Consider the following 22,438-nt stretch of genomic DNA (forward strand, 5'->3'; position numbering starts at 1 on the left):
TCCTGCTGCAGCTGCAGCCTCAGTAACACTAGAGGGCGCTCTTTGACCTGGTTTTAAAACTCAGAGACTCACTTTTTATTATTACACCCAGTCCAGCAGAGGAGGCAGGAATACAGAAACTGGAAATCCAAGTAAAACTGCAAGTTCTTGCCAAAAAAGGGCTTGATCATGTCGTTTTAGTCAAGTTGAAGTACCCTAAAATGCAGTATGAAAGTACTATACTGCATTAAAACACTGCAACAGTATTAAACTGGATGTTTTAGATGTCTTGTACAAGCCTAGTTCAGATTTGTTAAAATGTTCAGGCCTTGTTAAGTTTGATTCATGTACATACTCAAAAAGAGAATGAGTTCATAAACATGAGCACTTTATTTGAGATTGCCAGCTAAAAACGAATTTAATAAATTAACCCGATAGTTAAAAGCAAATGTTGGGAGCTATACACAAAGGAAATTGGAAAATTGCAAACTTATTTCACACTTGCAGTTTGCTGCAAATAACCAAGTCAATCAAACTTTCCAAGATTAAAAACATGTCAAAGGTTTGCAATTAATAAAAAAGCACAGGCCATGTTACTCCTTTAGAGTATTAAAAATTTCTAATGGCTGCGCTCCTGCTGAGCACCTTGCTGTGCAGGATTATTATCATATTACTTTATTAACATACAAGCAAGTGCAAAAGTATGATGATGTACAGTATGGACATGTAGTGTCTTGTTGCGTTTTATTTATCACAGCAGTCTTTTCAAATTTCACAACTGCGAGATAAAACTGTGAGATAAAAATGCAGCAAGTGAATGTGTCATCTGTGCTGTTGTGTGCTTCTACAGTAAATTAAAAAACAGTGAATAGGTTGAATTAAACCACACTCCCAAAACCTGACTCCTAAACTTTAGGCACACTTAGGAATCAAAGTAGTCAGTATTTCATGCCTAAGTGAGATTTTATTTTAGATGACACAATCACCCTACTTTGGGGTTTGGTTTGAAACAAATATTGAAACAGCTAGGAATTAAAATAAATACCATCCTTATTCTGTTAAAAGAATTCTTAATTTCATGCACAATGAAAAATCCTTTTAAATATTATAAGTTGACCTTCGTTTTAACATCATGGCGTCATGAGAAGACAACAGTATAATGATGTTGCACAGCCACGTATCACGCGTATCATAAATGATTCTGCAGGATGGTCACAAAAGACAAACTGCACAGAAGAACAGTGTTCAAGTGATTGACATGGTTATTTATAGATCAATTCTTTCCTTGTTTACTGTATGACTGTATTAATCAGCAGGAAATTGTTGCTGCTGTTTTGTTCCTGCACTGTGTTTGTTTTCTCCTCGTCTTGGCCCACCTGGAGCGCCCCCCTCCCCTGCCGGGCTGACAACCTCAGTTGCATGCGAGGAGCCCACCTTCTGCCTGCGGCTGGACCACTTGGCTCCTTCACAAAGGCTTTCTGGAAAAACAGAGCCAAGCGGAGGAAATGACAGCCTGATCACAAGAAGTTCCCCTCACTCCCCCTCTAGCTGCCTACCGGGGGTGGAAAAGGGTATGTGTGTGTGTGTGTGTGTAAATGGGATGCTGGCTTTACCCTTTGTACAAGTTTTGATGCAGTGAAAGTAAATTAGTTCACAACAGTGCTTCACCTGAGCGAAGTCAGTGTAGGTTTGCATTTGTCTGCATCCCAAAGCATGAAAAAGACCCCACTTTGATCTCACTGTCATGTGTGTAGTTTGTAAAGATAATGAGACGTGCTCCTTTAAAGATAAGTGGTGTGACGTGGTCTCGTATTGTGTCTTATCAATTAATGCTTCAGCAATCACCAAGAATCTGTTGCCACTCTGTCTCCTCCACTGTCCTTCCTGTGCCCCTCACATTGCCTCTGCCCACCAGTATTTGTATAGAATACAGATAGAGCACTGCCTTCTTCCTGTATGTATATTCCTCTCCTGAATGAGAACTTCCTCCATGCAGCAAAGTAGTGCGGGAGCAACCTGCATGCCATTGTGTCTCTGGGACTGGCACGTAGAAGTAGGTGTAGGCTGACTGAGGCATTGTCATTCTCTGGATGTCATGCGCAAGTCAACCCTTGATCTCCCACTTTGAAGTGCGTTGCTGGGGGGCTCGAGAGAGCAGCCTGTGTATCCAGTGTGAGCTCACAACAGACAACAGAGGGCGCCCGATACCACAGGAGGACACACGGAGGCCCGAGTGGCTGTCATCCTCACAGACTGGTGCCAGGCTCACAGACTGCTGCAATAAAATTCTCACCTCATTATCTGAGACAATCACATCACAGGCTTGTGTTGGCAGGGGAGGGGAAAGGGAAGAAAGGGAGGGGGAGGGGGAAGAGGAACCGGCTTGGGTGGGTGACACCAGAGTCTGTCTCTGTGTGAGTGTGTCTTTGGTGGGGGGTGTGTTGGTGAGAAAAAATCAGGCATAAGAACAACTCACTGTGGCACCGGGTTGACACCTCCACCAACAAGGCCAAACTGCAGCACTCATCAGCTCACTTCACAGGAACCGGAGACTTGTTATGCATAAGAACCTAATTTTACATTAATGGTTTCTGTGAAGGGCTGTCAGGGTTTGTTAGGAATATCAAATGGAATTTTGCACCTCATTACTGGAAATGGCCTTTATTACAACTAACAGCAGCTATTTCAGTCCTGCAGACCAATAAAAGTGCTAAAATTCAATACATAAAGTGTCAAATCTGCAACTAAAGTGTAGCCTGTGAGTTCATTTGTGTAATAATTATAAAAGTACTGACTTAAGAATTGTTATGTCAATATGGGAAGACTATTACTCCATTGGTGAGTTCAGATTTTTTCATTGGTTTTTAGGTTTATTAACACTCAGTGTGTTATGTGATTAAAATTTTTTTGAAACATTTCAAATTTAGACAGGATGCAGATGACCAGGGGGCCCTTTGTCTGCGAGGATGCAGAGACCGTCAGGCAGCTGCTCTCCCCTTATCTTTCCATGTACAGCCAATAAATCAATATCAAATCTAAGGAACAAGAAGCCAGATGGCCTTCTCACAACCCACTATAGGCCAGGCTGCTCTCAGGGCCTCCTCGGCTACTGTACCACCCGAGCATGCAGCAGTCCTTTGAAGACATACACATTCAACAAGCAGCTCAATGAATGACTAAAGGGAACAAATAAGCTGTTACGGCTCTCCTCAGATCAGTGTTTGTGTTTCCATTCACATCAAAGGCCCCAGCCTGTTTGATATGCGCCCCCCACACCTTGATCTGAGCCATGTACAGGTAGAAGGGAGGAGCAATCCATTGAGAAGAGAGAGAGAGTCATGTGGTCGCTTCTCTCAGCCCTGGCTCGAGGGTAGTTAACCCAGACGAAGGGTCTGGTGGCGTGTCTTATTCCCCTGGGTGCTATTGCCCCTTGTGTCCATCACTAGACACATTATTTATTGGGTGGCCTATTGATTACCTGCTTTTAAAGAAAATCTGCAGGACTTCGAAGCAGCAGTTACAAAATAAGACACAACTTGCATTTTGAGATCAAAATAATTTTAATTTTAGGTGAAGGAAATTTAGCTGAAAGAAACGTTTGTGTGTTTGTGTCTAGGTCAGTAAGGTCAGTTACCTGAATACATCCCAGCAGACTCGTCTTGATTTCTGTGTAAGCCAGGGGTCAGGTTAAACAGTAGTTTGATTGAATGGTTGTTCACAGGCCAGTGTGAAATGCCAGCTCTATTGCAATGTGGGAGCGGGGAGGAGGGGGTTTCTCTGGCCTTTGTGTGGCCCATGGTCTTAGAGCACGGACCCATTGTTAGAGGCTGACCAGCCAGCCCCTCAGACTCTCCTTTGCCCTGCTTTGTCTCAAGCAGCGTGACCACTTCCTTCATCCAGGTCAGGGCAGGGTCGTGACTTTGGACACCAGTCTTCTCAGTCTGTCTGTCTAGCCAGCATATCATAAATGTATGTAAGACAGAGACAGATGCACCGGTGTCACACGTCAGTGTTAGAAATATGGCTGTGAAGAAGGTTTCAGAGAAATATCTGGTTTAATGCAAAATCCAAACCTACAACGTTAAAATTAAATAATAAACGGACACAGTATTTTTGCAAAAGCAGACAAATGTATGCATAAGTCAGAGCACCATGTGCACAGAGCTGAGATAACCTCTTCACTGCCCTAAGTGTCCAAGTTATGCAGCTGCTGAGGTTGAGAAGTGTGGACAGCACCCTACTTCTCTCCTGAGGCTGGACCTGCCTTATCATGGCCTGGCCATCATGGTGATAAGAAGAGGAAAGGCCAAGGGGCCATAAGGAACAGCGCGCACAGTCCAGGTCAACAGTGTGAGGACGCTAGACTCAAAGGGGAGGGAAGGCGGACAAGAATATTATCTGATAAGAATCACGTTCTTTTGATCTGCAAGGGGCTGATCCTGGGCTACGGGGTGTCATGCTGGGCAGACGAGCAGAACGACACAGCAGGTACAAACAAGTAAGTCCTTGAAGATCATCTGGGGCTAAAACATATTTACCCAGAGCGGACTGGAAGGGCTCCTCTGGTTTACGCACACAAACACAAACATGTCAGCTTGTTGTTCTCAGGGTTTCATGCTATAGCAGCATTCTTAACATGCTTTGCTATAATCTTTTAAGCAGAAAGTGTGAATAATGCTGCAGCTTCTGATGAAGTGAAGTGACCAGCACATTTCTCACTACTAATGAAGACAAAACAGTTTTATGATGCTGCAGAACTTAAACAGTGTAAGCCATAATAAGGCAGCACATTCAAAATACGCTAATGACTGAATAGAGACTTAAATGTCACAGTGTGTTCTGATGCGTTTTTTGTTTCATAAGTCACTCATTAAAAGTTGTCATGTGGCAGCCAGACAGGACCTGAGGCTGCAGTGCGAGCTGTGGCCTGAACCAAATGCCTGGCTGTCTCACCCAGGGCCAGTTGGAGGAGGGGTTTTTTTTCTGCCCGGAGTGACCACAGAAGGGGGTTAGCAAGCTGCTGCAGAGTTTGTGTCCTTGGTTTTCACTTAGCAACAGTCGAAAACAAAAGAGCAGAAACGCATGCACTTGAATTTATTGTCTCTCTTGAACAAAACAAGGCCCAAAGAGATGTAGCACTTAAATCTTACTTTGGTGATATAAATGTTTTTTTTAAATAGTTCCTGATGCTGTACAGCTTAATTAATCTGTACCATGAACCTCCACTGCAAAATGACTCAAAACACATAAATGAGCCACACATTCATCACAAAAAACGACAGATACATAGTCCTGCTGCAGGAAATCCTGTCAGCAGTGGATGTAAATACATCTGCAGGTACAAATAAGGGTTGTGATGCCTTTTAAATGTGTCCCTAGTTCGCATCAAGCCATGACAATGACAACAAAGTATCAGCAACCTGTTACATCCACGCTCCAGTTAAAAGAATTAAGATGTAAGAGGCCTTCATTATCAGCTCTCTCTGAAGCACATCAAAGGCCGCGGTGGAGTGAGAGTGCAGCTGCCCCGACGGTGTGAGTTTCTCCTCTCCCTGTCTCCAGAGGAACTTGTTTGTGTTGAGGATGTTTACTGATCCCAGGAAAGACAAACAGCCGCTTTCTTGTTTGGTAGGTACCGCAGCTCAAACACAGAGCTGTGTGTGTGTATGTGTGACAGAAAGAAAGCTCCAGGATGTATTGCATCGTTAGGTCCATGTTTATGTTGTTTGGCTTTTAACTCACTTCCAAGTTTCCCATCATAAGCAGATCAAATTCACTTCTACAATGAATTCAGTTATATAGACTAGATGACTATAACATATTAAATATCTTACACATTCTGTTTATGGCACAATAAATGTATTATTTACGACATTTAATCAATCAACAATATATCAATTGAAGGACTACAATTTTCTATTTTTAGATTCAATGATTTCTTAAAGGAGCTGAGTTACTAAGATACCTCATCTCAACACATGGTGTCACTCTTTCTCATTCATTTTAACACCACTGGAGGAAGGAGGAAACCCTCCAAGTATTTATTACCACATTTATCACATAAACCATCATTATGTCAACTTGTTGTGAGCACTAGTTTTGGTATAACACATCTGACAGCTATAAGTGTCAGTGTGAAATATGGGGGTCTTGTGTGTTTTGTTTGAAGTACTTAAAAGTTATACTATAAATAGTAAAAACCTTTGAGAAATGCATGATTTTATGCTGTACACATAAAAACAATATTAAGACTTATCTTCTATAAATATATATATGTATTTTTATTGTATTGTTCTTTCTGTGTTTGACCATAAATGCAATCTAATGCTACATAAGATGAGTAGCCTCACTTCCTGGCTGTTTTATAAATTGCAGACAAAGTGACATCTGCACTGCCACCGTGAAGTGTCTCTTTCTCTGTGCTTGTATCTGCAAATGTCACTTTGAATTGAGGTTTCCTACCGCTGCTATAAATCCTGGGGAAACAGATTTCACAGAGAGGTTTTATGGCACGGAGACTTCCCTTCCATTCTGCAGGGGGTGTAGTGCTTTACACCGTGTGTTCACATGTCCCAGTCCTTTTAACTAGCACAGTCTGAAGAGCTAGAATTCAGCATCGACTTAACACATGTTTTGATTAGACAAATACAGATACTGTACATTTCTAAATAGTCAAATATGTAAATAGTCAAATATTGTAGGCATAGGCTATAAAACAGAATAAACTGATAAAATGATAAGCCAACTAGTCACCTGACATTATAGTTTTTACATTTTTGATTACCAACTAAGCATCATGGTTATTTATATATAAAAAAAGGGAAACATTTATTGGTTCTAGTTTATAAAATGTAAACATGCTGCTTTGATAACACGCAAGAAGGAGAATTCAGGAGAATCTTTGGTAAATTGGGATATCCATATTTACACTGCTTTGGTGTGTTAAATTGTACAATTCATCAATTAATTGTAAAAAAAAAAAAAGGTAGATCAATAAATAATGGACACACACTGTGAAAAACACAATGCTGACAGTCATCATAAGACTGTTGTGAAAAAGTACAGTGAAGTGAAAGCAACTGTAAAAAGGCAAAACAATTTCCCTCTGAGATTAATAAAGTTTTTTATGTCTTGAATCATAAAACAGGCTGAATATTGTAAAAAGTCAGATACAGTATAATAACTGTGCATTTTTATGCAGCTGGATAATGTCATGGTTAGATCAATTCCCCTCCATGTGGAATCCCAGCTGTGACCTACCTCCAGCAGGGGTCCTTAGGCAAGACCTCCTTATGCTGACCCTGCCTTTGCCTTGTACCTCACTTGTCAGTCGCTTTGAATAAATATAATATAATGTACAGTCCACCAAGTCAAAACACAACGACCCATATGAACATACATAGTGTCCATCTAGGTTCATCAGATGCAAAATAAAAAGTACTACGCAGTGGAAGAAGTACTCAGATCGATCTCTGCTTAAGTGAAAATAATATCACAGTGTACAAATAGTTACTGTTACTGTAAGTAAAAACATTCAAAGCACCACAAGTAAAAGTAATTGTTATGCAAAATAGTCAATTTCATATTAGTAGGCTATATTATATAGGATATGGACCTTCAGTCATAATCAAAGTCATTCATATGGGGGTTGATTTTGTCTTTTTGTCTTTATATACCTTACTTATTACTTATCTTCATTTATATCATATCAAAACCTAATCTTATATGAATATATGAAAGTAACTGCTAACTACTAAAAGGTATTTATTATAATAAAATGGAAACACTAGAGAAAAATACATCAAGTTTGTACTTTAGAGTAGTAACTTGAGGACATGTATTTAGTTACTTTCCATTATGGCTCAAGTAGCATTTTAAACAGAGAGAAATCCTGTGATGAAATTAGTTATCCCACAAAATATATCTAAGGTGCAAAAGTAAAACTACTCATGCAGAATGACTCATTCTCACAGTAATGTCTATTATTGATTACAGGTTTATATTAGTGAATTAGAGCTATTTAATGTTACCAGTGGACAAAAAAATCTAAAAGTGTAACCTGATACATTACAGGCTAATTTATTATATTTGGTATATTCACATCAATCTGCAAAGGAACTTGTCTTCACTGTTGTCAGGTAAATAATTAATAATGGAGTAAAAGTGTTTAGTATCATATAGTGGAAGTACTATAATAATAAAAGTAGTTCAGTACTGTATTCAGTTAATGAAGTACTTTTCTATAGGACATGATGTTTTACTGGACACTGACAGGTAGCTCTGTGGTACAGAGCTGAAACACGAGCTGGAGCAGAGCGCGTCCACCTGCCTCCACTTCTTCCTGCGCGTCGTCTGACGTCCGCCCGAAACTGTCGCCCAGCCTCCGCCTGTGGGTTCAACTCCACCTGGGACAGCGGGCTGCGATAACTTCACGACAGCAATGCAGTAAAAAAAAAAGAAAGAAAGACATAAGACAGACAGAAACCCCTCGACGGAGAGGAGGCTCCGCGGTGTTTGGGCTCTTTTAAAGGCGTTTTTCACCGACTTCACCGGGATCTCTTTGTTTCAGCGAGCGATAGGTGAAGTGCTTCCGGAAAACAACCTTCACACAGGTAAGACGAGTTTCGGTGTCGACCTGAGCACGTTGCCTGTCGTCAGCGGTGGTAAATAGGGATTTAAAGGAAGCAGGGTCGGACATTTAGGGGTGAATCGAGCCTGTGTTTAATGGTAAACGTGTGCGTTTGGGGACATTTGTCCCCTCGGTGACTGTGAAGTGAGTTTCCGTGCTGAAGGTGTAGCTGCTGCAGCCATGTCCGTCCTGCTGCCACTTTACCTGCTGCTTTCTAACCGGGACACAGCTGAGGTGACTGATAACTATGAAGTCTCACTTTTATTACCTCCTCGGAGGATCTGTCACATCATGGTGTGGTGATTAGGACCAAACCAACAGCTATGAGCAGACAGAGGGTGGAGGAGGTGGAGGTGGTGGTGGTGGGACTGAGTTATTTATGGTCCCAGTGACAACACACCAGAGAGAAATCCCACAGTGAAAACAATACTCCATTACATGTACAGCAACAAAATGACTGGCAGTAATGTGTCCTCAAGGTATCAGCAGTATTAAAAAGGTAAAATGGCTCCGTGCAGAGTTGGACTGATCATAAACAGTAAATCTGTTGTTGTGTTGTTATGTTCCAGCTGCCACCTCACAACAACACACAGACAATAGGTAGCAACCAATTCTTAATTATATACATATCTAAATAGACCAAACTAAGTTTAAAAATGTAAGAGATTGAATTAAATAAAACTAGAACAGACACTGAGATAGTGACTAAACACACAATAATACTAATATGCTTTAATACACAGTACATTAGTATAAGTCAGCTGGATAATCTAAGAACTGTGCACTGTGGTGCAGGATCGTCTTGGTTAGGTCTGGGTGATGTACAGCTAAAACTATATTGATATATAACTATATATTTGAGTGATGGTGTAATTATATAACCACTCAGCCGTATCTCACTGGCCACAAAGAAAGACCTGTCACCCTCATCAAAAACTAAAACAATGCAATTAAATATTTTATCGCTCCAGTATCTAGGATCCATTTTTTTGTTTCTGACAACGTGTCTGTCATTTTGTTTCCGCATTTAGTTCTTCCTTCTTTCATTCTTGTTGCAGTCTTTCCTTCTGAAATGCAGTGGAAGTTGAAGTTTGTCCATGTTGTGTGCAGACCCATAGGCAGGACACTGGTATGGACTCTAGTCAGCAACAGACTCTAGCTGGTCTGTTGCTGTGTGATTGTAGAAATTGGGAAGAAGCTGGAGTAGAAAACACTGTTGGGGAATGATTAATGTCACTCACATCAATATTTCCTGCATATAGATATGGAATGCAAATATTGGTCATTGGATTCAAACTATGGGACTTTGCATGTTGTTGGTAATTGAAATGGTGTTTATTGTAAATTATAAAGGAAATTATGCTTTAGATTCAAGGCAGGCACTGATGTCAGTGATAAAATATCCACGTACAACTAGTGATTAAGTAATGTGTGTGTGTGTAATCGATGCAGCTATAAAAATCTTGACTATGTCACACTCAGACACCAACGAGCCGCCTCTGGGTAGTAATTTAATTCATTTTCCAAATCATGTGTGGTGTGTAGGTGTAATTTCCAATCGTAATACCAGACATTGGTGTAAGGTGGAGGTAGACATAACACACCTCCTGTCTCATGGACTGGGTACATTATTTGTCTATGATGGTCTCACCTAAGGGTGTGGCAGAATGTGACTCACTCGTATCAACCATCAAAGCGAGTATTTCGACTCAGCTTTGAGGTTTTGCCACCACGTGTAATCCTCTGGAGACTGGAGGACACTGGCCACGACATTTCCCTTGGAAGCTTAGACTGTCACATGATAACAAAGCATTTGATTTGGATAAGGCGCTCCCTCGTCAAGCCTCGTTCTATTGAGCAGATACGTTTTTGCTGCGTCATAGATCGTCTTTGTTTTTTATCTTCATACACAGTTTATTGTCTGGATCTAAATGCATTTCACTCAGTCTATTGCAGAAACACTTTATTGTGCTAGCTTCATAAGCACATGGAACATTTCAGTTTTGGTTTCTCGTGAATAAAGGTTCTTGCTCTAGGGTAGGATTAGGATTAATGTTAATATGCACCTGTGACACTGTACTTGTTATGTTGACGTAGATATTTTACTGTAGATGTTGAAACAAACATTCTCAAAGAAACACAGGACTTTTACTGTATGTGTTTAATTTTTATAGTAGTTTACTTGTGTAGTTTGAGAATAAAAAAGTCCAAAGAAAAAAATAGGGAGTCAACTAATAGATTATTTAATTAATTAAACAACTAATTGACGGTGCTACACTTAATTTAAGTCTCCATTTCACCCAAGAAAGACGATCGCCTTTATTGATTTCGTGCTGTATCCTTGAGAAACCCAGTAACTAGTGGAGACGGATGAATAGCTTCAGAGCCACCATTAGACCTGTGAACTGCACGTCTTCCTTTCTCTGCTCCTCCAATGAAGACGTGAAAACTTCAGCACTTACATTTGACCGGATTGTTTTATTAATAAGACAGTATGCACCATCTTAGGCAGTTGAGCAGGACACTGGATTTCATGCGAAGTGTACTGTACTGATTAGTTCTTGTTTCAAACCTGGTCATGTGGTTTCTAGATAAATGGAGCACAGCCTGGTTTCTACCGTGTTCTCTCCCTGGGCCACAAGATCCATGACCTATATCCATTACAGGGAAAGGTATCACTTGTACAAAGGGAAAGACAAAGAGAGAAAGAAGGGCTGAGTGACTTCAGCCAGTGTGCACGTCGGTGGAAAGATAGGTCCACACATATTCCTAATCAGGCTTCTGTGTTTGCATTCAGCTCCTCAGAGTATTTTACCTGCGATAGTGCAACATCAGCAGTGAGTTTCCAACCACCGGAAACACACACACACACATTCTCTGGCATTGAGGGAGGCAGAAGAAGCATTTCTCCTTCCCTCTCACTCTGCCTAGTTACACCAACTCCCCTGTGCATTCCTCACAGCGGTGCAGTCGGAGCCCGTACACATCCACACAAAAATTTTTACACACACACACACACACACACACACTGACGTTATTGTGATGGTGTGCTGCTGGAAAGGCAGGGTTCTGGTTTCATTCATGCTTCAGGCAGCGGCTAGGTAAGGGTCCTGTGTTTGCGTGCGGAGGCTGCTCGACAACAAAGATATCATCTCGGGTGAGTTGCTCCAAGGTAATAACACTCAAGATAAATCAGGTTTTTTGGTCCCAGAAATCTGGACTGAGATCACAAAGGAAAAAGGAAACTGAAGGTAGTTAGTTCATGGTGACTTATTTCTTTTTTATACATGGTAATGTGAAGACAACAGAAGATTTTTTTTTAATATTTAGACAAAACTGTGCATGTTAATGTGACCTCTAACCCTGCTTCATAGCCACACATTGTTTTAATGTGTAAGAATCATATTTGGTGTGATATTTGATTTGTTCATTCGCGGAGTAAGTCGCCAAAAGTTTCTCAGAAGATTGTGTTACTAATCACCACTCTCGTTATGAGAGGGAGTTAGAGGAGATTAGGAGCAGCACAAAGAGATGGAGACCACTGCTGATTAGGTTCAAGGGGTCATTAGTGATAGGGTTTGCATTTTTGCCCAGTTTATTCCAAGTTCTTACTCTTGTGCAGCGTCAAGCCTTTGTTCCTTTCTGTTAGCAGGGGTTTGACTTTAGTCTGCTTTCTCTTGCCTCATTTCACATAGTTTGGCCCTTTCTGTGTGAGCACAGTAACTTTTAGCTGAGATGAGAATTCCTTTTGTCCCTCAGGAAGCTTGCTGAGAGGAAGCAGCTGCGGCTTGCTGCCATATAGCTGCTACTCTGTGGATTTGTCATTTCCTGTACTGCTGGCCAGTATGAGCAGGAATAGTCCACTGTCTGCAGTGGATCTTACTGTGTGTCTCTCTCAACAGCAAATCAAAATGAAGACATGGAGATGACAGTGTTGGCTCTGGATCATTCTTACTGTTCACATGCATTCGGCTGTGGACATGCAGACATAGACTTCTGAACTATACCAGACAGTGTTTTCAAGGAGATAAGAGGACGCAGGCTTTTCTTCAAAGACACAGGATTTTGGACTGAGCTTCTTCAGCCCATGGCTACAACAGATAACAAAGTTTCTGGCGGCGGTGGCGGCAGCAGCAGCTCTGCAGCCCTGTTGTGGGCGCGCATATGTAAGGAGTGTGGCCAGCCGCACGACAGCCAAGACAGTCACTTGTATGAGTACCAGGATGAAGTGGATGACGAGCTGGTTTGCCACATCTGTCTACAGCCTCTGCTCAGACCTATGGACACCCCATGTGGCCACACTTATTGCTTTCTTTGCCTGAGCAACTTCTTGAAAGAGCAGGACTTCTGCCCCGTGGACCGCCAGCGGCTGCAGCTACATCAGTGCCGCCCCTCCAGCCTGCTGGTCAGGAACCTTCTGGACAAGCTGACTGTGTTGTGCCCCCACTATGAAGAGTGCCAGCAGCAGATGCAGCGGTGTGAACTGCAGCCTCACCTACACAACAGGTAAGACTCAGAAAAATCTGAGTGAGAGCTTGAAGAGTTGTTTAATATCCTGCAGCAGAAAAAAACTGTATAATTTAACAGTTGGAGGATTTCACTGTACACCTAAAATTTAAATTAACAACAGACATTTTGACAGAAAGTATAGTTTAGAGTCCTGGATTTCATCAGTCTAACAAGAGGAGGAGGTTTCTAGTGAGGATTGAAAGCACAGGTTCAAACGAAGATTAAGGCACATGAAGGAAATACAAGGGAAATACAGAGTATTTCTTGGCCAGACACAGTGACTCCCTGGAGTCTGGTCTTCCCATCAATTTACAATGTACTGCTTTTACACATCTTTTTTGCACAGATTAAACAAAGTGCACTATGTTGATAGTGAGCAGGTAATATTAAGGATGGCGACGATAATTGGCTGACACAGGCTGGCTGTTATCCTCTGATTTTCAGTCTCTATACTAAGCTAAACTAAGCAGCTGCTGGATGTAGCTTTCATATTAACCTTCTCATCTTACTCTCAGGAAAAAACTAAATGTCAGAGTATTGTTTAAAGTTAACTGGATACATGATATTGTCAGGCCCATCAAAAAGGCTTATTTTACCCTCCCATGCACAAACTGTTGCACTTGAGGTAAACAGGACATCTGAAGTTGTGAAGTCATGACAAGAAATTCTACTTATCCTTCTGGGGAATGTAAAATAACTATCATCGCCATTGTTTGTTTCTTCCCCTTTTGAAGCTGTATGATTTCCTCCTGGTAGCACAGTTCCTCTGTGAACACACAAACACACCTGTAATTATTTAGCTCAAGACGAATTGCAGGTCAGTCGTCTTGTTTTCCTCTTGGCCAGTGTGGTGCTTATCATCCCAGTGAGCAGCCATGACGCAGTTAGTTAGTTGTGGGTGGCAGATTGTCCTGCTGCAGCCTCTTTGTGCAAACAATGAGGAGGCAAAGTTCAGGTACGAGGAGCAAGCAGCAGTCCCAGCACTTTGACGGACTTCACCAGACTCTACCTGTCTCATCCACACACACTGCAATGCAGACCTCTGTCTGACTGTTCATCTGCATTGTATTTCTATTAAAAAATTCTGTGCATTAATACTCCTCTCATTCTGCTCGTCTCCTCACAAAGCACTTTTAACATCCATTTATTTTCCTCTTTCTATTTTAAAGACGAATATTCTCATGTTTTGTTCCTAAAAGGGTAAGAAAATGTCAGTCATCACCTTTATCATTCTCCTTATTAGTTTGTTCCACTGTCTCTCCACAGATGTCCTGTTTTTAGACGACTGAGGGAGGAAGCAGAGAAGAGGAAGAGGCCCGCGTGGAACGAGTTAAAGGGACGTAAGAGTGACGGGGAGTCGCCCGGTGATGCTAAACAGCCAGCAGTCCTGTCTCGAAATCCCACACGAGATCAGCCTGAGCCTGGTCTTATTAATCCTGCCTACGAAGAAAGTGAAGATGGTATGAAGTCAATTTATCACTGCACCAGCAGCCATTACAACAGCACTTTACTTACTAATTATAATCAATGGTTAGGACATGATTTGCACTGTGGCACTGACGGTGAATGTTATTTATGATTTTTATTGTTGAAAGCTTCCTGGTTTGATTGCATAAACCCTGAATCCTTCAGTGGGACTGGTAGTTAAAAACACAGACAGGAATTGCTGATGTTTTTAGCCTTGAGCTTGAGTCTGTCACAGGTGAATCATCAACCTAGCTGTAGGAGCATAGACCAGCTGACAGATGTTTTAACCAGACAGTGTCATCACGAGGAAAAACCCTGGAAGCAACTTAGCAAACCCGCTCCATGGACCAGAGTCCACTCAAACATAGTTGCCAAGCAACTGAAGATCAGCGATTACAGAGAGGTCTTCATAGCTGTACTGCATAATCTATAAAATGACTTTAAATCTGTTATGTTAAATGCTGTGAGATGACAATTATACATTTATATATACAGGTTATATGTTCATTAAGTGCTGAAGTCTTTCTTTTTTTTCCTCAATATAAAAATGTCAGCGTGTTGAGTCATCATCTATATCATCTCTACTTCCATTCCTGTGTAATACTGTCAGGAATAAAAAGATTGTTAGCCCTGCTGAAGCTTGTAAATACTTGTATGGTCTCTGTGTAACAGAGGTGGGAGAGTTCACTGTGATAACACGTTTATCTTACAGTATCGAGCTGCTTCACTTTGTTTTATATTTGTGTTAATGTATAATCAGACGCCACCTGAAGTTTAAAAACAGATTATCACTGGACTTAATATAGTAAAGTGACCTGTGCAGTCTTATCTTAGCACACACAGTGTTTCTTTATCTGAACCTATAATTTGTTTTTCTACTACAACATGTTTTCAGAGTTCTGTCGAGCACATTGTATCAGGTCATAGTGACATCGTGAAGTAATGTCTGTGATCAGGTGGAGCAAGGAACACAAGCAGTGTAAAGCAGTTGTAAACAACAGGAACCAGATAATCTAAACTACATTTACTTGGTTGGTGAAAGTGGTGGCACCTGAAAAGTCAATAATACTCCTCTATTGTACAGAACAACTGAACACTAACTGTAGGTATAGGGCAAGGAGAGTTTACAAAAAATAACACACAGTTGAACAGCACCAACCTTCTGTTTCCTCTCCTAACCTTTTGACCTTTATTTTCTGTTTTTTGTTTTTTAGTTGTCTTAATAACTTGGAGACGACTTCTAGAAAGAAATATGACCTTTTAAGTGTTTTTTTATGCATAAACTAAACTTAACCTTATATTTAATTGATATTTTATGTATTCTACCTGGTTCTCTGTTCACCTTCCCTCCAGACAACACCCCCCTGCGGTCCAGTCTGGTGGCCGAGGCCAACATGGTGGAGCTGTTGAGAGAGGAACCGGAGGAGGAGCTGGGCATTCGCATCGTGGGGGGCAAAGACACACCGCTGGGGAACATAGTCATCCAGGAGATCGTCCGAGACTCACTAGCAGCTCGTGATGGCAGACTGGCCCCAGGGGACCATATCTTAGAGGTGAGAGTGACACTGAGGTGATATAGTGGGACTGTACAAGTATTCTGGAGATATTACGTGACACAGTACAACGTATTTCTACATAAACAATTTGCCATTGCGTTTGTCACGATACTGTAAACACTGAGGTTTTCAATAGGGAATAAGAAAGTGGATATTCAAGATCAACCGGTTTAAGCTCCATGGTAATGAGGCGTGTTTAATAACATTACTGGTCATAAACATGTCATGTCAGTGAAGTCAGTGTTAAAAGAAGATATGGAGGTATTATGAAATGGTAAACGGTCTTCACTGCGCACACACACACATTCACCAATGACATGCAGCTGACCTGACTCACCGGGGGAACGGTGCCCCAATGGTGTGATTAGTTTTCCGGAAGGTGTAATGACTTATTGTGCCATTTGAAGCTGCAAGTTGAGCTGCTGGTTATTCTCTCAGTTAATTCCTTAGTTTATAAACATTTGAAAACAGCATAAAATGCCCATTACAACATCTTAGAGACGACAGTGGTGTCATCAGAAGTGTTTTCAGACCCCAAAAAAAATGATCATTCTCATATGACCACTCAGAGATTTTAATAATTTGTGGTTTCCTCCATCCCTACAACGTCTTCCTCCTCGTCCTCCTCAGATTTCTACCCTCTGGTTCTCCTGCAGCATGGAACTGCTGTAAAATGAGCTGGTGCTGAACTATTTCAGCCTTGGCTCTGACACGCCTGCTTCAGTGTGTCCTCCAAAATGTGGCTTTTCTTCCAAAGCCACCAATTCTCAAACCTGGAAGTGAAAACAAAAACCTTCCTTCAGGATGTGAAACATTAGCAGCAGGTTTTTTGGGGCCTTTTTAGAAAACTATAAGCTGGTGGAGGTGAGGTGAGACAGTGAAGATTATAAAAATAGCTGTATTGGTGGATCACTTTTTTGAACTTTGCATAGTACCAGCATACAGATGCAGTATGTACATGAAATGTTTGTGTTCAGCTTCTTGACAGCTGCTGTTTCTGTGGTGTCGTGTTTCCAGGTGAATGACATCAGTTTGGCTTCGGTGCCGCACACCCGGGCCATCGCAGTGCTGCGGCAGCCTTCCCTCCTCAGGCTCACCGTAATGCAGGAGAAAGGTTTCAAAACACGGGAGCCGCGGTCTGATCTTCAACCTTCCTCATCCGCCCCTTCCACTGCCCCACAGCCCTCTCACAGCTCCCACGGCACCTCTACCTCCAGTCACAGCCAAAGCACAGTCCTACAGGTGATGCTGACGAAGAGTCAGCGTAGCGAGCCGCTCGGCATCAAACTCATCCGCAAATCGGATGAGAGTGGAGTTTTCATCCTGGACCTGCTGTCGGGCGGTTTGGCAGCAAAAGATGGAAAACTGAGGAATAATGACAAAGTGCTGGCCATTAACGGCCATGACCTGAGGCATGGTACACCTGAGATTGCTGCACAGATAATACAGGTACATTAAATGACTTTATTCCTACCTATTCATTCAATAGGTACAATGAATAGGTAGGAATAACCTATTGAATACCTATTGAATTCACTCAGACATTAAATGTCTGAGTGAATTGAATGTATTATGTATCTGAAGCAGGTTTTTATTCTCTCTCTCTGAGTTGACTTCTATCTTGAAATGACTACGAACTGGTAGGTTGACTGGAAGATAGCAAGGAGATAATAGTGGGCAGTGATGAGTTTTAGAGTTCATTAATGTATAAAACCACGAATATGAACACTGTTATATTTGTGTTCATAGAATTCATGTTAGTTTTGTGCATGTATTCGATGTGGAACTGATTCTTTGTTTTCTTTTCTGTGCATTTAGGCCAGTGAGATGCGTGTGAACTTTGTGGTGATGAGACCTGCAGAGACTCAGGAGGACGGAGGAAGCAGCAGAGAGGGACAACACAGCAGAGCAGCCAGGAGGGCGCCGGAGCCTCAGTACTTCAGACGCCATACCACGTACATGAAGGTAAGACAAAACATTTTTCCACCAAACTGAACTAAAATAGAAAAGATTGCTCCTGGCCAGTTGGCTGCTGGAGTTGTATCTTCCAGTTACACCACTAAGACATTACTGGTTGCAGTATCCTGGTTGTGCTGCATAGTGTAATTGTTATAACTCCTACAGTAAAACTCACTTGTACCATACACTGTCTGCAGAAAGTTTGGCAACCCCCCCCCCCCCCAGCTGGGAATGAAAAGCTTTCAGAGCAGACACCTGCATTGGTGAGCAGAGATGAAAGCCCTGCTCTGGGGCCTCCCCCCCGTCCTGATCAAAAGGCCTGGGGTGCTGCTCAGTCTGCTGCTACAGGGCCTCTGTTATGTTGGTTTTTGGTTGTTTCTTTGGGTGGCAGAGGATCAAAGCTGGTAACAGTTAGCTTTTGCCTGCAGAGCTGAGTCTTTCGTCTTGCTGAGGGGGGGGTGGGCTTCCCTGCTGGGGAAGGAAGAGCCACCACCTCCCCCAAGCTTCCCTTCTGATGGTTTACAGACTCCAGAGAGAAACAAGGAGGCTGGTCGAAGCTGTCATTTTCCACACATCCTTTCCACTACAAGAGCTTAGTGCTGATCCTCACACGTTACGTCTACCGTTACCTCTCAGCTCCATCTCAAATGTTCCACATTTGTTTCTACGAGAGGAATTAGTTAAGTCAAAGGATCCAGGAGAGTCTCAAGTTACTTAGCAGCACAGACATGTGTGAATGTAGATACTGTACAGAAGAATAAAACTCAGTCTTGTTGCCGTCTATGGAGCATTTTTACAAATCCACATGTAATCATATACAAGTTTGAATCATATTGATTGGTGCTATTGTTTATACAGGATCCTCCAGGTGGATTTTCCAGCCAGGAAATGACTGTGAGCCTGAAGAAGGAGCCTCGGCTTTCACTTGGCATCACCATTGCTGGGGGGAGGGACTGTCGCAGCCGTCTGCCCATTTACATCACAAGTGTGCAGCCTGTTGGCTGTCTGCACCGAGATGGCACCATTAAACGAGGTACAAAGAAATAACTGGTGATTTGACTTTTAGTAAATGTAGATAATAATAAGAAGAAAATGATGATGTTAAACATATCATTATTTGGGGGATAGAGCTGCAACTATCAATTATTTTAATAGTTGATCCGATTTATTTTTTTCCTCATTCGGTCATTTGTCTTTCTAATTTCAAACAGCCCGAGGTGATGTATTAAAATGTGAGATTAATGTCATGCATTCAAAACACTAATTCTCACATTTGAGAAACATATTTGAGGCATTTTTTATTCAACCATTTCTACAATGACTATTCAATTACTGAAGCGTTGGTTGTGGACCAACACTGTGTCCTTTTGAGCACATCGATCCACTGAGCTAAGGTTTCTGTTCCCTCAGGTGATGTTCTCCTTAGCATCAACGGTGTCGATCTGACCCAGCTCACCTACAATGAGGCGGTCTCTGCGCTGAAGGCTCAGACTGCTCAGTCCCAGGTGGTGCTCCGTGTTATCCAGACCCTCTTCGAGGAAACAGAGGAGGATACAGAGGCTGTCAGCAGGGATGAACTAGACCCTCTGGACGACCCACGAGACAGCACGCTCAACTGGACGCCGCTGTGGACTCGCTGGCTGGGATTGCCGAGGTAGAGCAACTTTTCTTACCAACAATTACACATCCCGTTTCTCCTTTCAGCTACATTTCTTTGTGATAGCTGGCTCTGATTCTATCCCTGTCGTTTCAGCCACATGCATTGGTGCAGAGACATTGTCCTGCAAAAGACCAACAACGAGAGCTGGGGCTTCAGTATCGTCGGGGGCTATGAGGAGAGCCACGGCCAGCAGCCCTTTTTCATCAAAACCATTGTTCCTGGGACACCTGCTCACTTTGATGGACGCCTCAAGTAAGTTGAACCCAGTTTGACTCAGCACTTGTATCCTTTCCCCAGTCGTACTTGCCAGACTCCACAATGACGGCCTGTGTTTCTCTCCAGGTGCGGGGATGAGATTGTAGCTGTGAACGGAGCCACAACAGTGGGAATGAACAATTCGTCGCTCATCCCAATGCTCAAGCTGCAGAAGAACAAGGTCACGCTCACTGTGGTGTCCTGGCCTGGAAGTCTAGTGTAGCAAAATGCACATTATCATTTCTGTCACACACACACACACACTTTGCTGTGTTCAGCTGCGTTCTTGACTCATTTTCATATGTAGCGTTTTGGTTACATTCTCGTTAAGACTTTCGATCAGTGTGTCGACAAGGACCATCCTGCACACAGTAGAAATGACACACAGGTATAATCTCAGCTGTTGGTCTCAGTGGATTGCAAGATTTAGTGAACACACTGGGTGTAATCAGGGTGCATAAATGATGACAATCAGTGAATTTAATGCTAAGGACAAACTGGAAGGATGGTGATAGTTTTTGAAACACCTTTTTGATCCTCTTCCGAAGCTTTATGTATATTTTTCTAACAGTACCTCATATGTTATCATTTGGTAGTCATGACGTGATTCAAGTGATTCACATAAACAGCAACACAAAATGAAATGTAGTACTTACAGTATATGTAGACAGGTGTAAATATGAAATATATATTACTTATAACACAATGGCCGATGCCAAAGAGACAAATGACTCTTTTCTGTACCTGCACCACCAGTGTGATGAGTGCAGGGAGGTTGTTTGAAAGCTAAAGAACAAACGTATGGTCAGTTTGGGTCTGATATTTAAATACTAGTGAAGACGGGACGCTTCAGTTTAAAGTGTCTGAGGTCCAGTCTTTCCTGAGCCTTAACAGTAATCAGTAAAATCTAAACTGGAACAGGAAACATGTATAGACTATATCATCACAATTGCATTGGTTGTAAACATCTTGGGTCCATGATTATTTCCTGTTAGGCTTTTGATTTTAGCAAATGCTGCAACAGGAAATACGCTATTTATATTGATGTTTAAAACAGTGGGGTGGTCTCTAGGAACACCCAATTAAAGGATTAATTTAAACATTTTAATTCATCTTTTGATTTATTAATTTGATCCTTTCACCAGTGCTCTGATTTTTTTTTTTTCATTCGATCATTAAGCACGTGCCTTGTAAACAAGGTAGAATGGACATGGAGGTATACTCGCCTTAAACTGACACTGTACTAAGAGGTGTTTCCTGTAGCTAAAATGATCTTGTACTCACTTAGTGTCTACACATTCCCAGTGGCCTTCCTTGTCTCTTAATTGATACAAGAACCATTCATAATATTGTCTCAGAATTAGTTTTCGAGTAAGAGGCTGTGGAATATTAGTTATATATGTATACTTTAGTCTATTCACTGTTCAATAAAACCATAACAAATCATGCAGTTCTTGTGTCTATCTGTGGGGACTTCGCTTGTCTGAAGTGTAATGAAGCGTAAAGTGGTTCTGGCAAGATCCTGTAAAAACACATTTGGGAAGGAAGTTAATCAGTAGTGCAAAAACAAACTGCAAAGGAAATAACTCCCGGAGTTTACACCAAGTAAAAAAAGGAATCTCCAAGATTTCATCTCATACAGTTGGTCTGTAATTATCTTACATAATTAATTTAAATTAATTTTTTAAAAGCTGCTGTCGGTTCATATGTCAAAATGACGTGTTAGAGCAGAGAGGATTTGTAGTTTTCACATTTCTCTATAAATTAACTATAAACTGAGTGGAAATGATTGAAATGTACCAGACAGAAATGTCCAGTTTGTCCATGGCTCAGTCTGACCCCTAGTGGAAGCTGTACAGAAAAAGAGCCATGTTCTTTAAATATTATATGTTTGGAGACTCTGAAGTTCTAAAGAAATAATTTTTTCATATTCACATTTTGCTCAGATGTCACAATAAAGTAATATTAAATATGACTAAACCTATTTTTGTAAAAGTCGGTACACCATCTGGATATGAAGAAACTGCCCTGGAGTTTAAATATCTGCATGTTCAAACACACACATGCACAGTAGTTCTTGACTTTCTCAATTTTTTTTACAGGCCGTGTTGCTCTGGTTCGCACACCCAGACGTGTGTTTGTGTGTGAAAGCACATGAAGCATAAGACCAGTAGAACTAGCTACAAAATGTACACACACAAGTCAAGCACCTACTCACGTCAGTGACAGTCAAAGCTGCAGAGTAACAAAATCTAAAAATACACAGCTGAAAGTGTTAAAAGTAAAAGGCCTACCTTCAAAAGCAGTACTTAATACAAAATGGTTCATTTCAGTAAGAGTAAGAGTTCACTCTCGTCATTTTATCTTATAAAAAAGATTTTGTGCAACCAGATAATCAGACATATAACTGTAATGTTCATGCCA

At 41.6% G+C, this 22,438-nt stretch overlaps 1 protein-coding gene across 1 annotated transcript; it reads left to right on the forward strand.

Annotated features, from left to right (window-relative positions):
* Positions 1 to 8,321: 8,321 nt before the first annotated feature.
* Positions 8,322 to 21,460, forward strand: lnx2b (ligand of numb-protein X 2b). Its single transcript, XM_026357691.2, has 10 exons — positions 8,322 to 8,591; positions 12,511 to 13,114; positions 14,384 to 14,577; positions 15,938 to 16,137; positions 17,158 to 17,589; positions 17,959 to 18,105; positions 18,958 to 19,132; positions 19,510 to 19,753; positions 19,853 to 20,011; positions 20,102 to 21,460. The coding sequence occupies exons 2-10, from the start codon at positions 12,696 to 12,698 to the stop codon at positions 20,235 to 20,237; spliced, it is 2,106 nt and encodes a 701-aa protein (XP_026213476.1). The 5' UTR covers positions 8,322 to 8,591; positions 12,511 to 12,695; the 3' UTR covers positions 20,238 to 21,460.
* Positions 21,461 to 22,438: the final 978 nt, after the last annotated feature.

The sequence above is a fragment of the Anabas testudineus genome, chromosome 10, assembly GCF_900324465.2.
Source record: "Anabas testudineus chromosome 10, fAnaTes1.2, whole genome shotgun sequence".
NCBI lineage: Eukaryota > Metazoa > Chordata > Actinopteri > Anabantiformes > Anabantidae > Anabas > Anabas testudineus.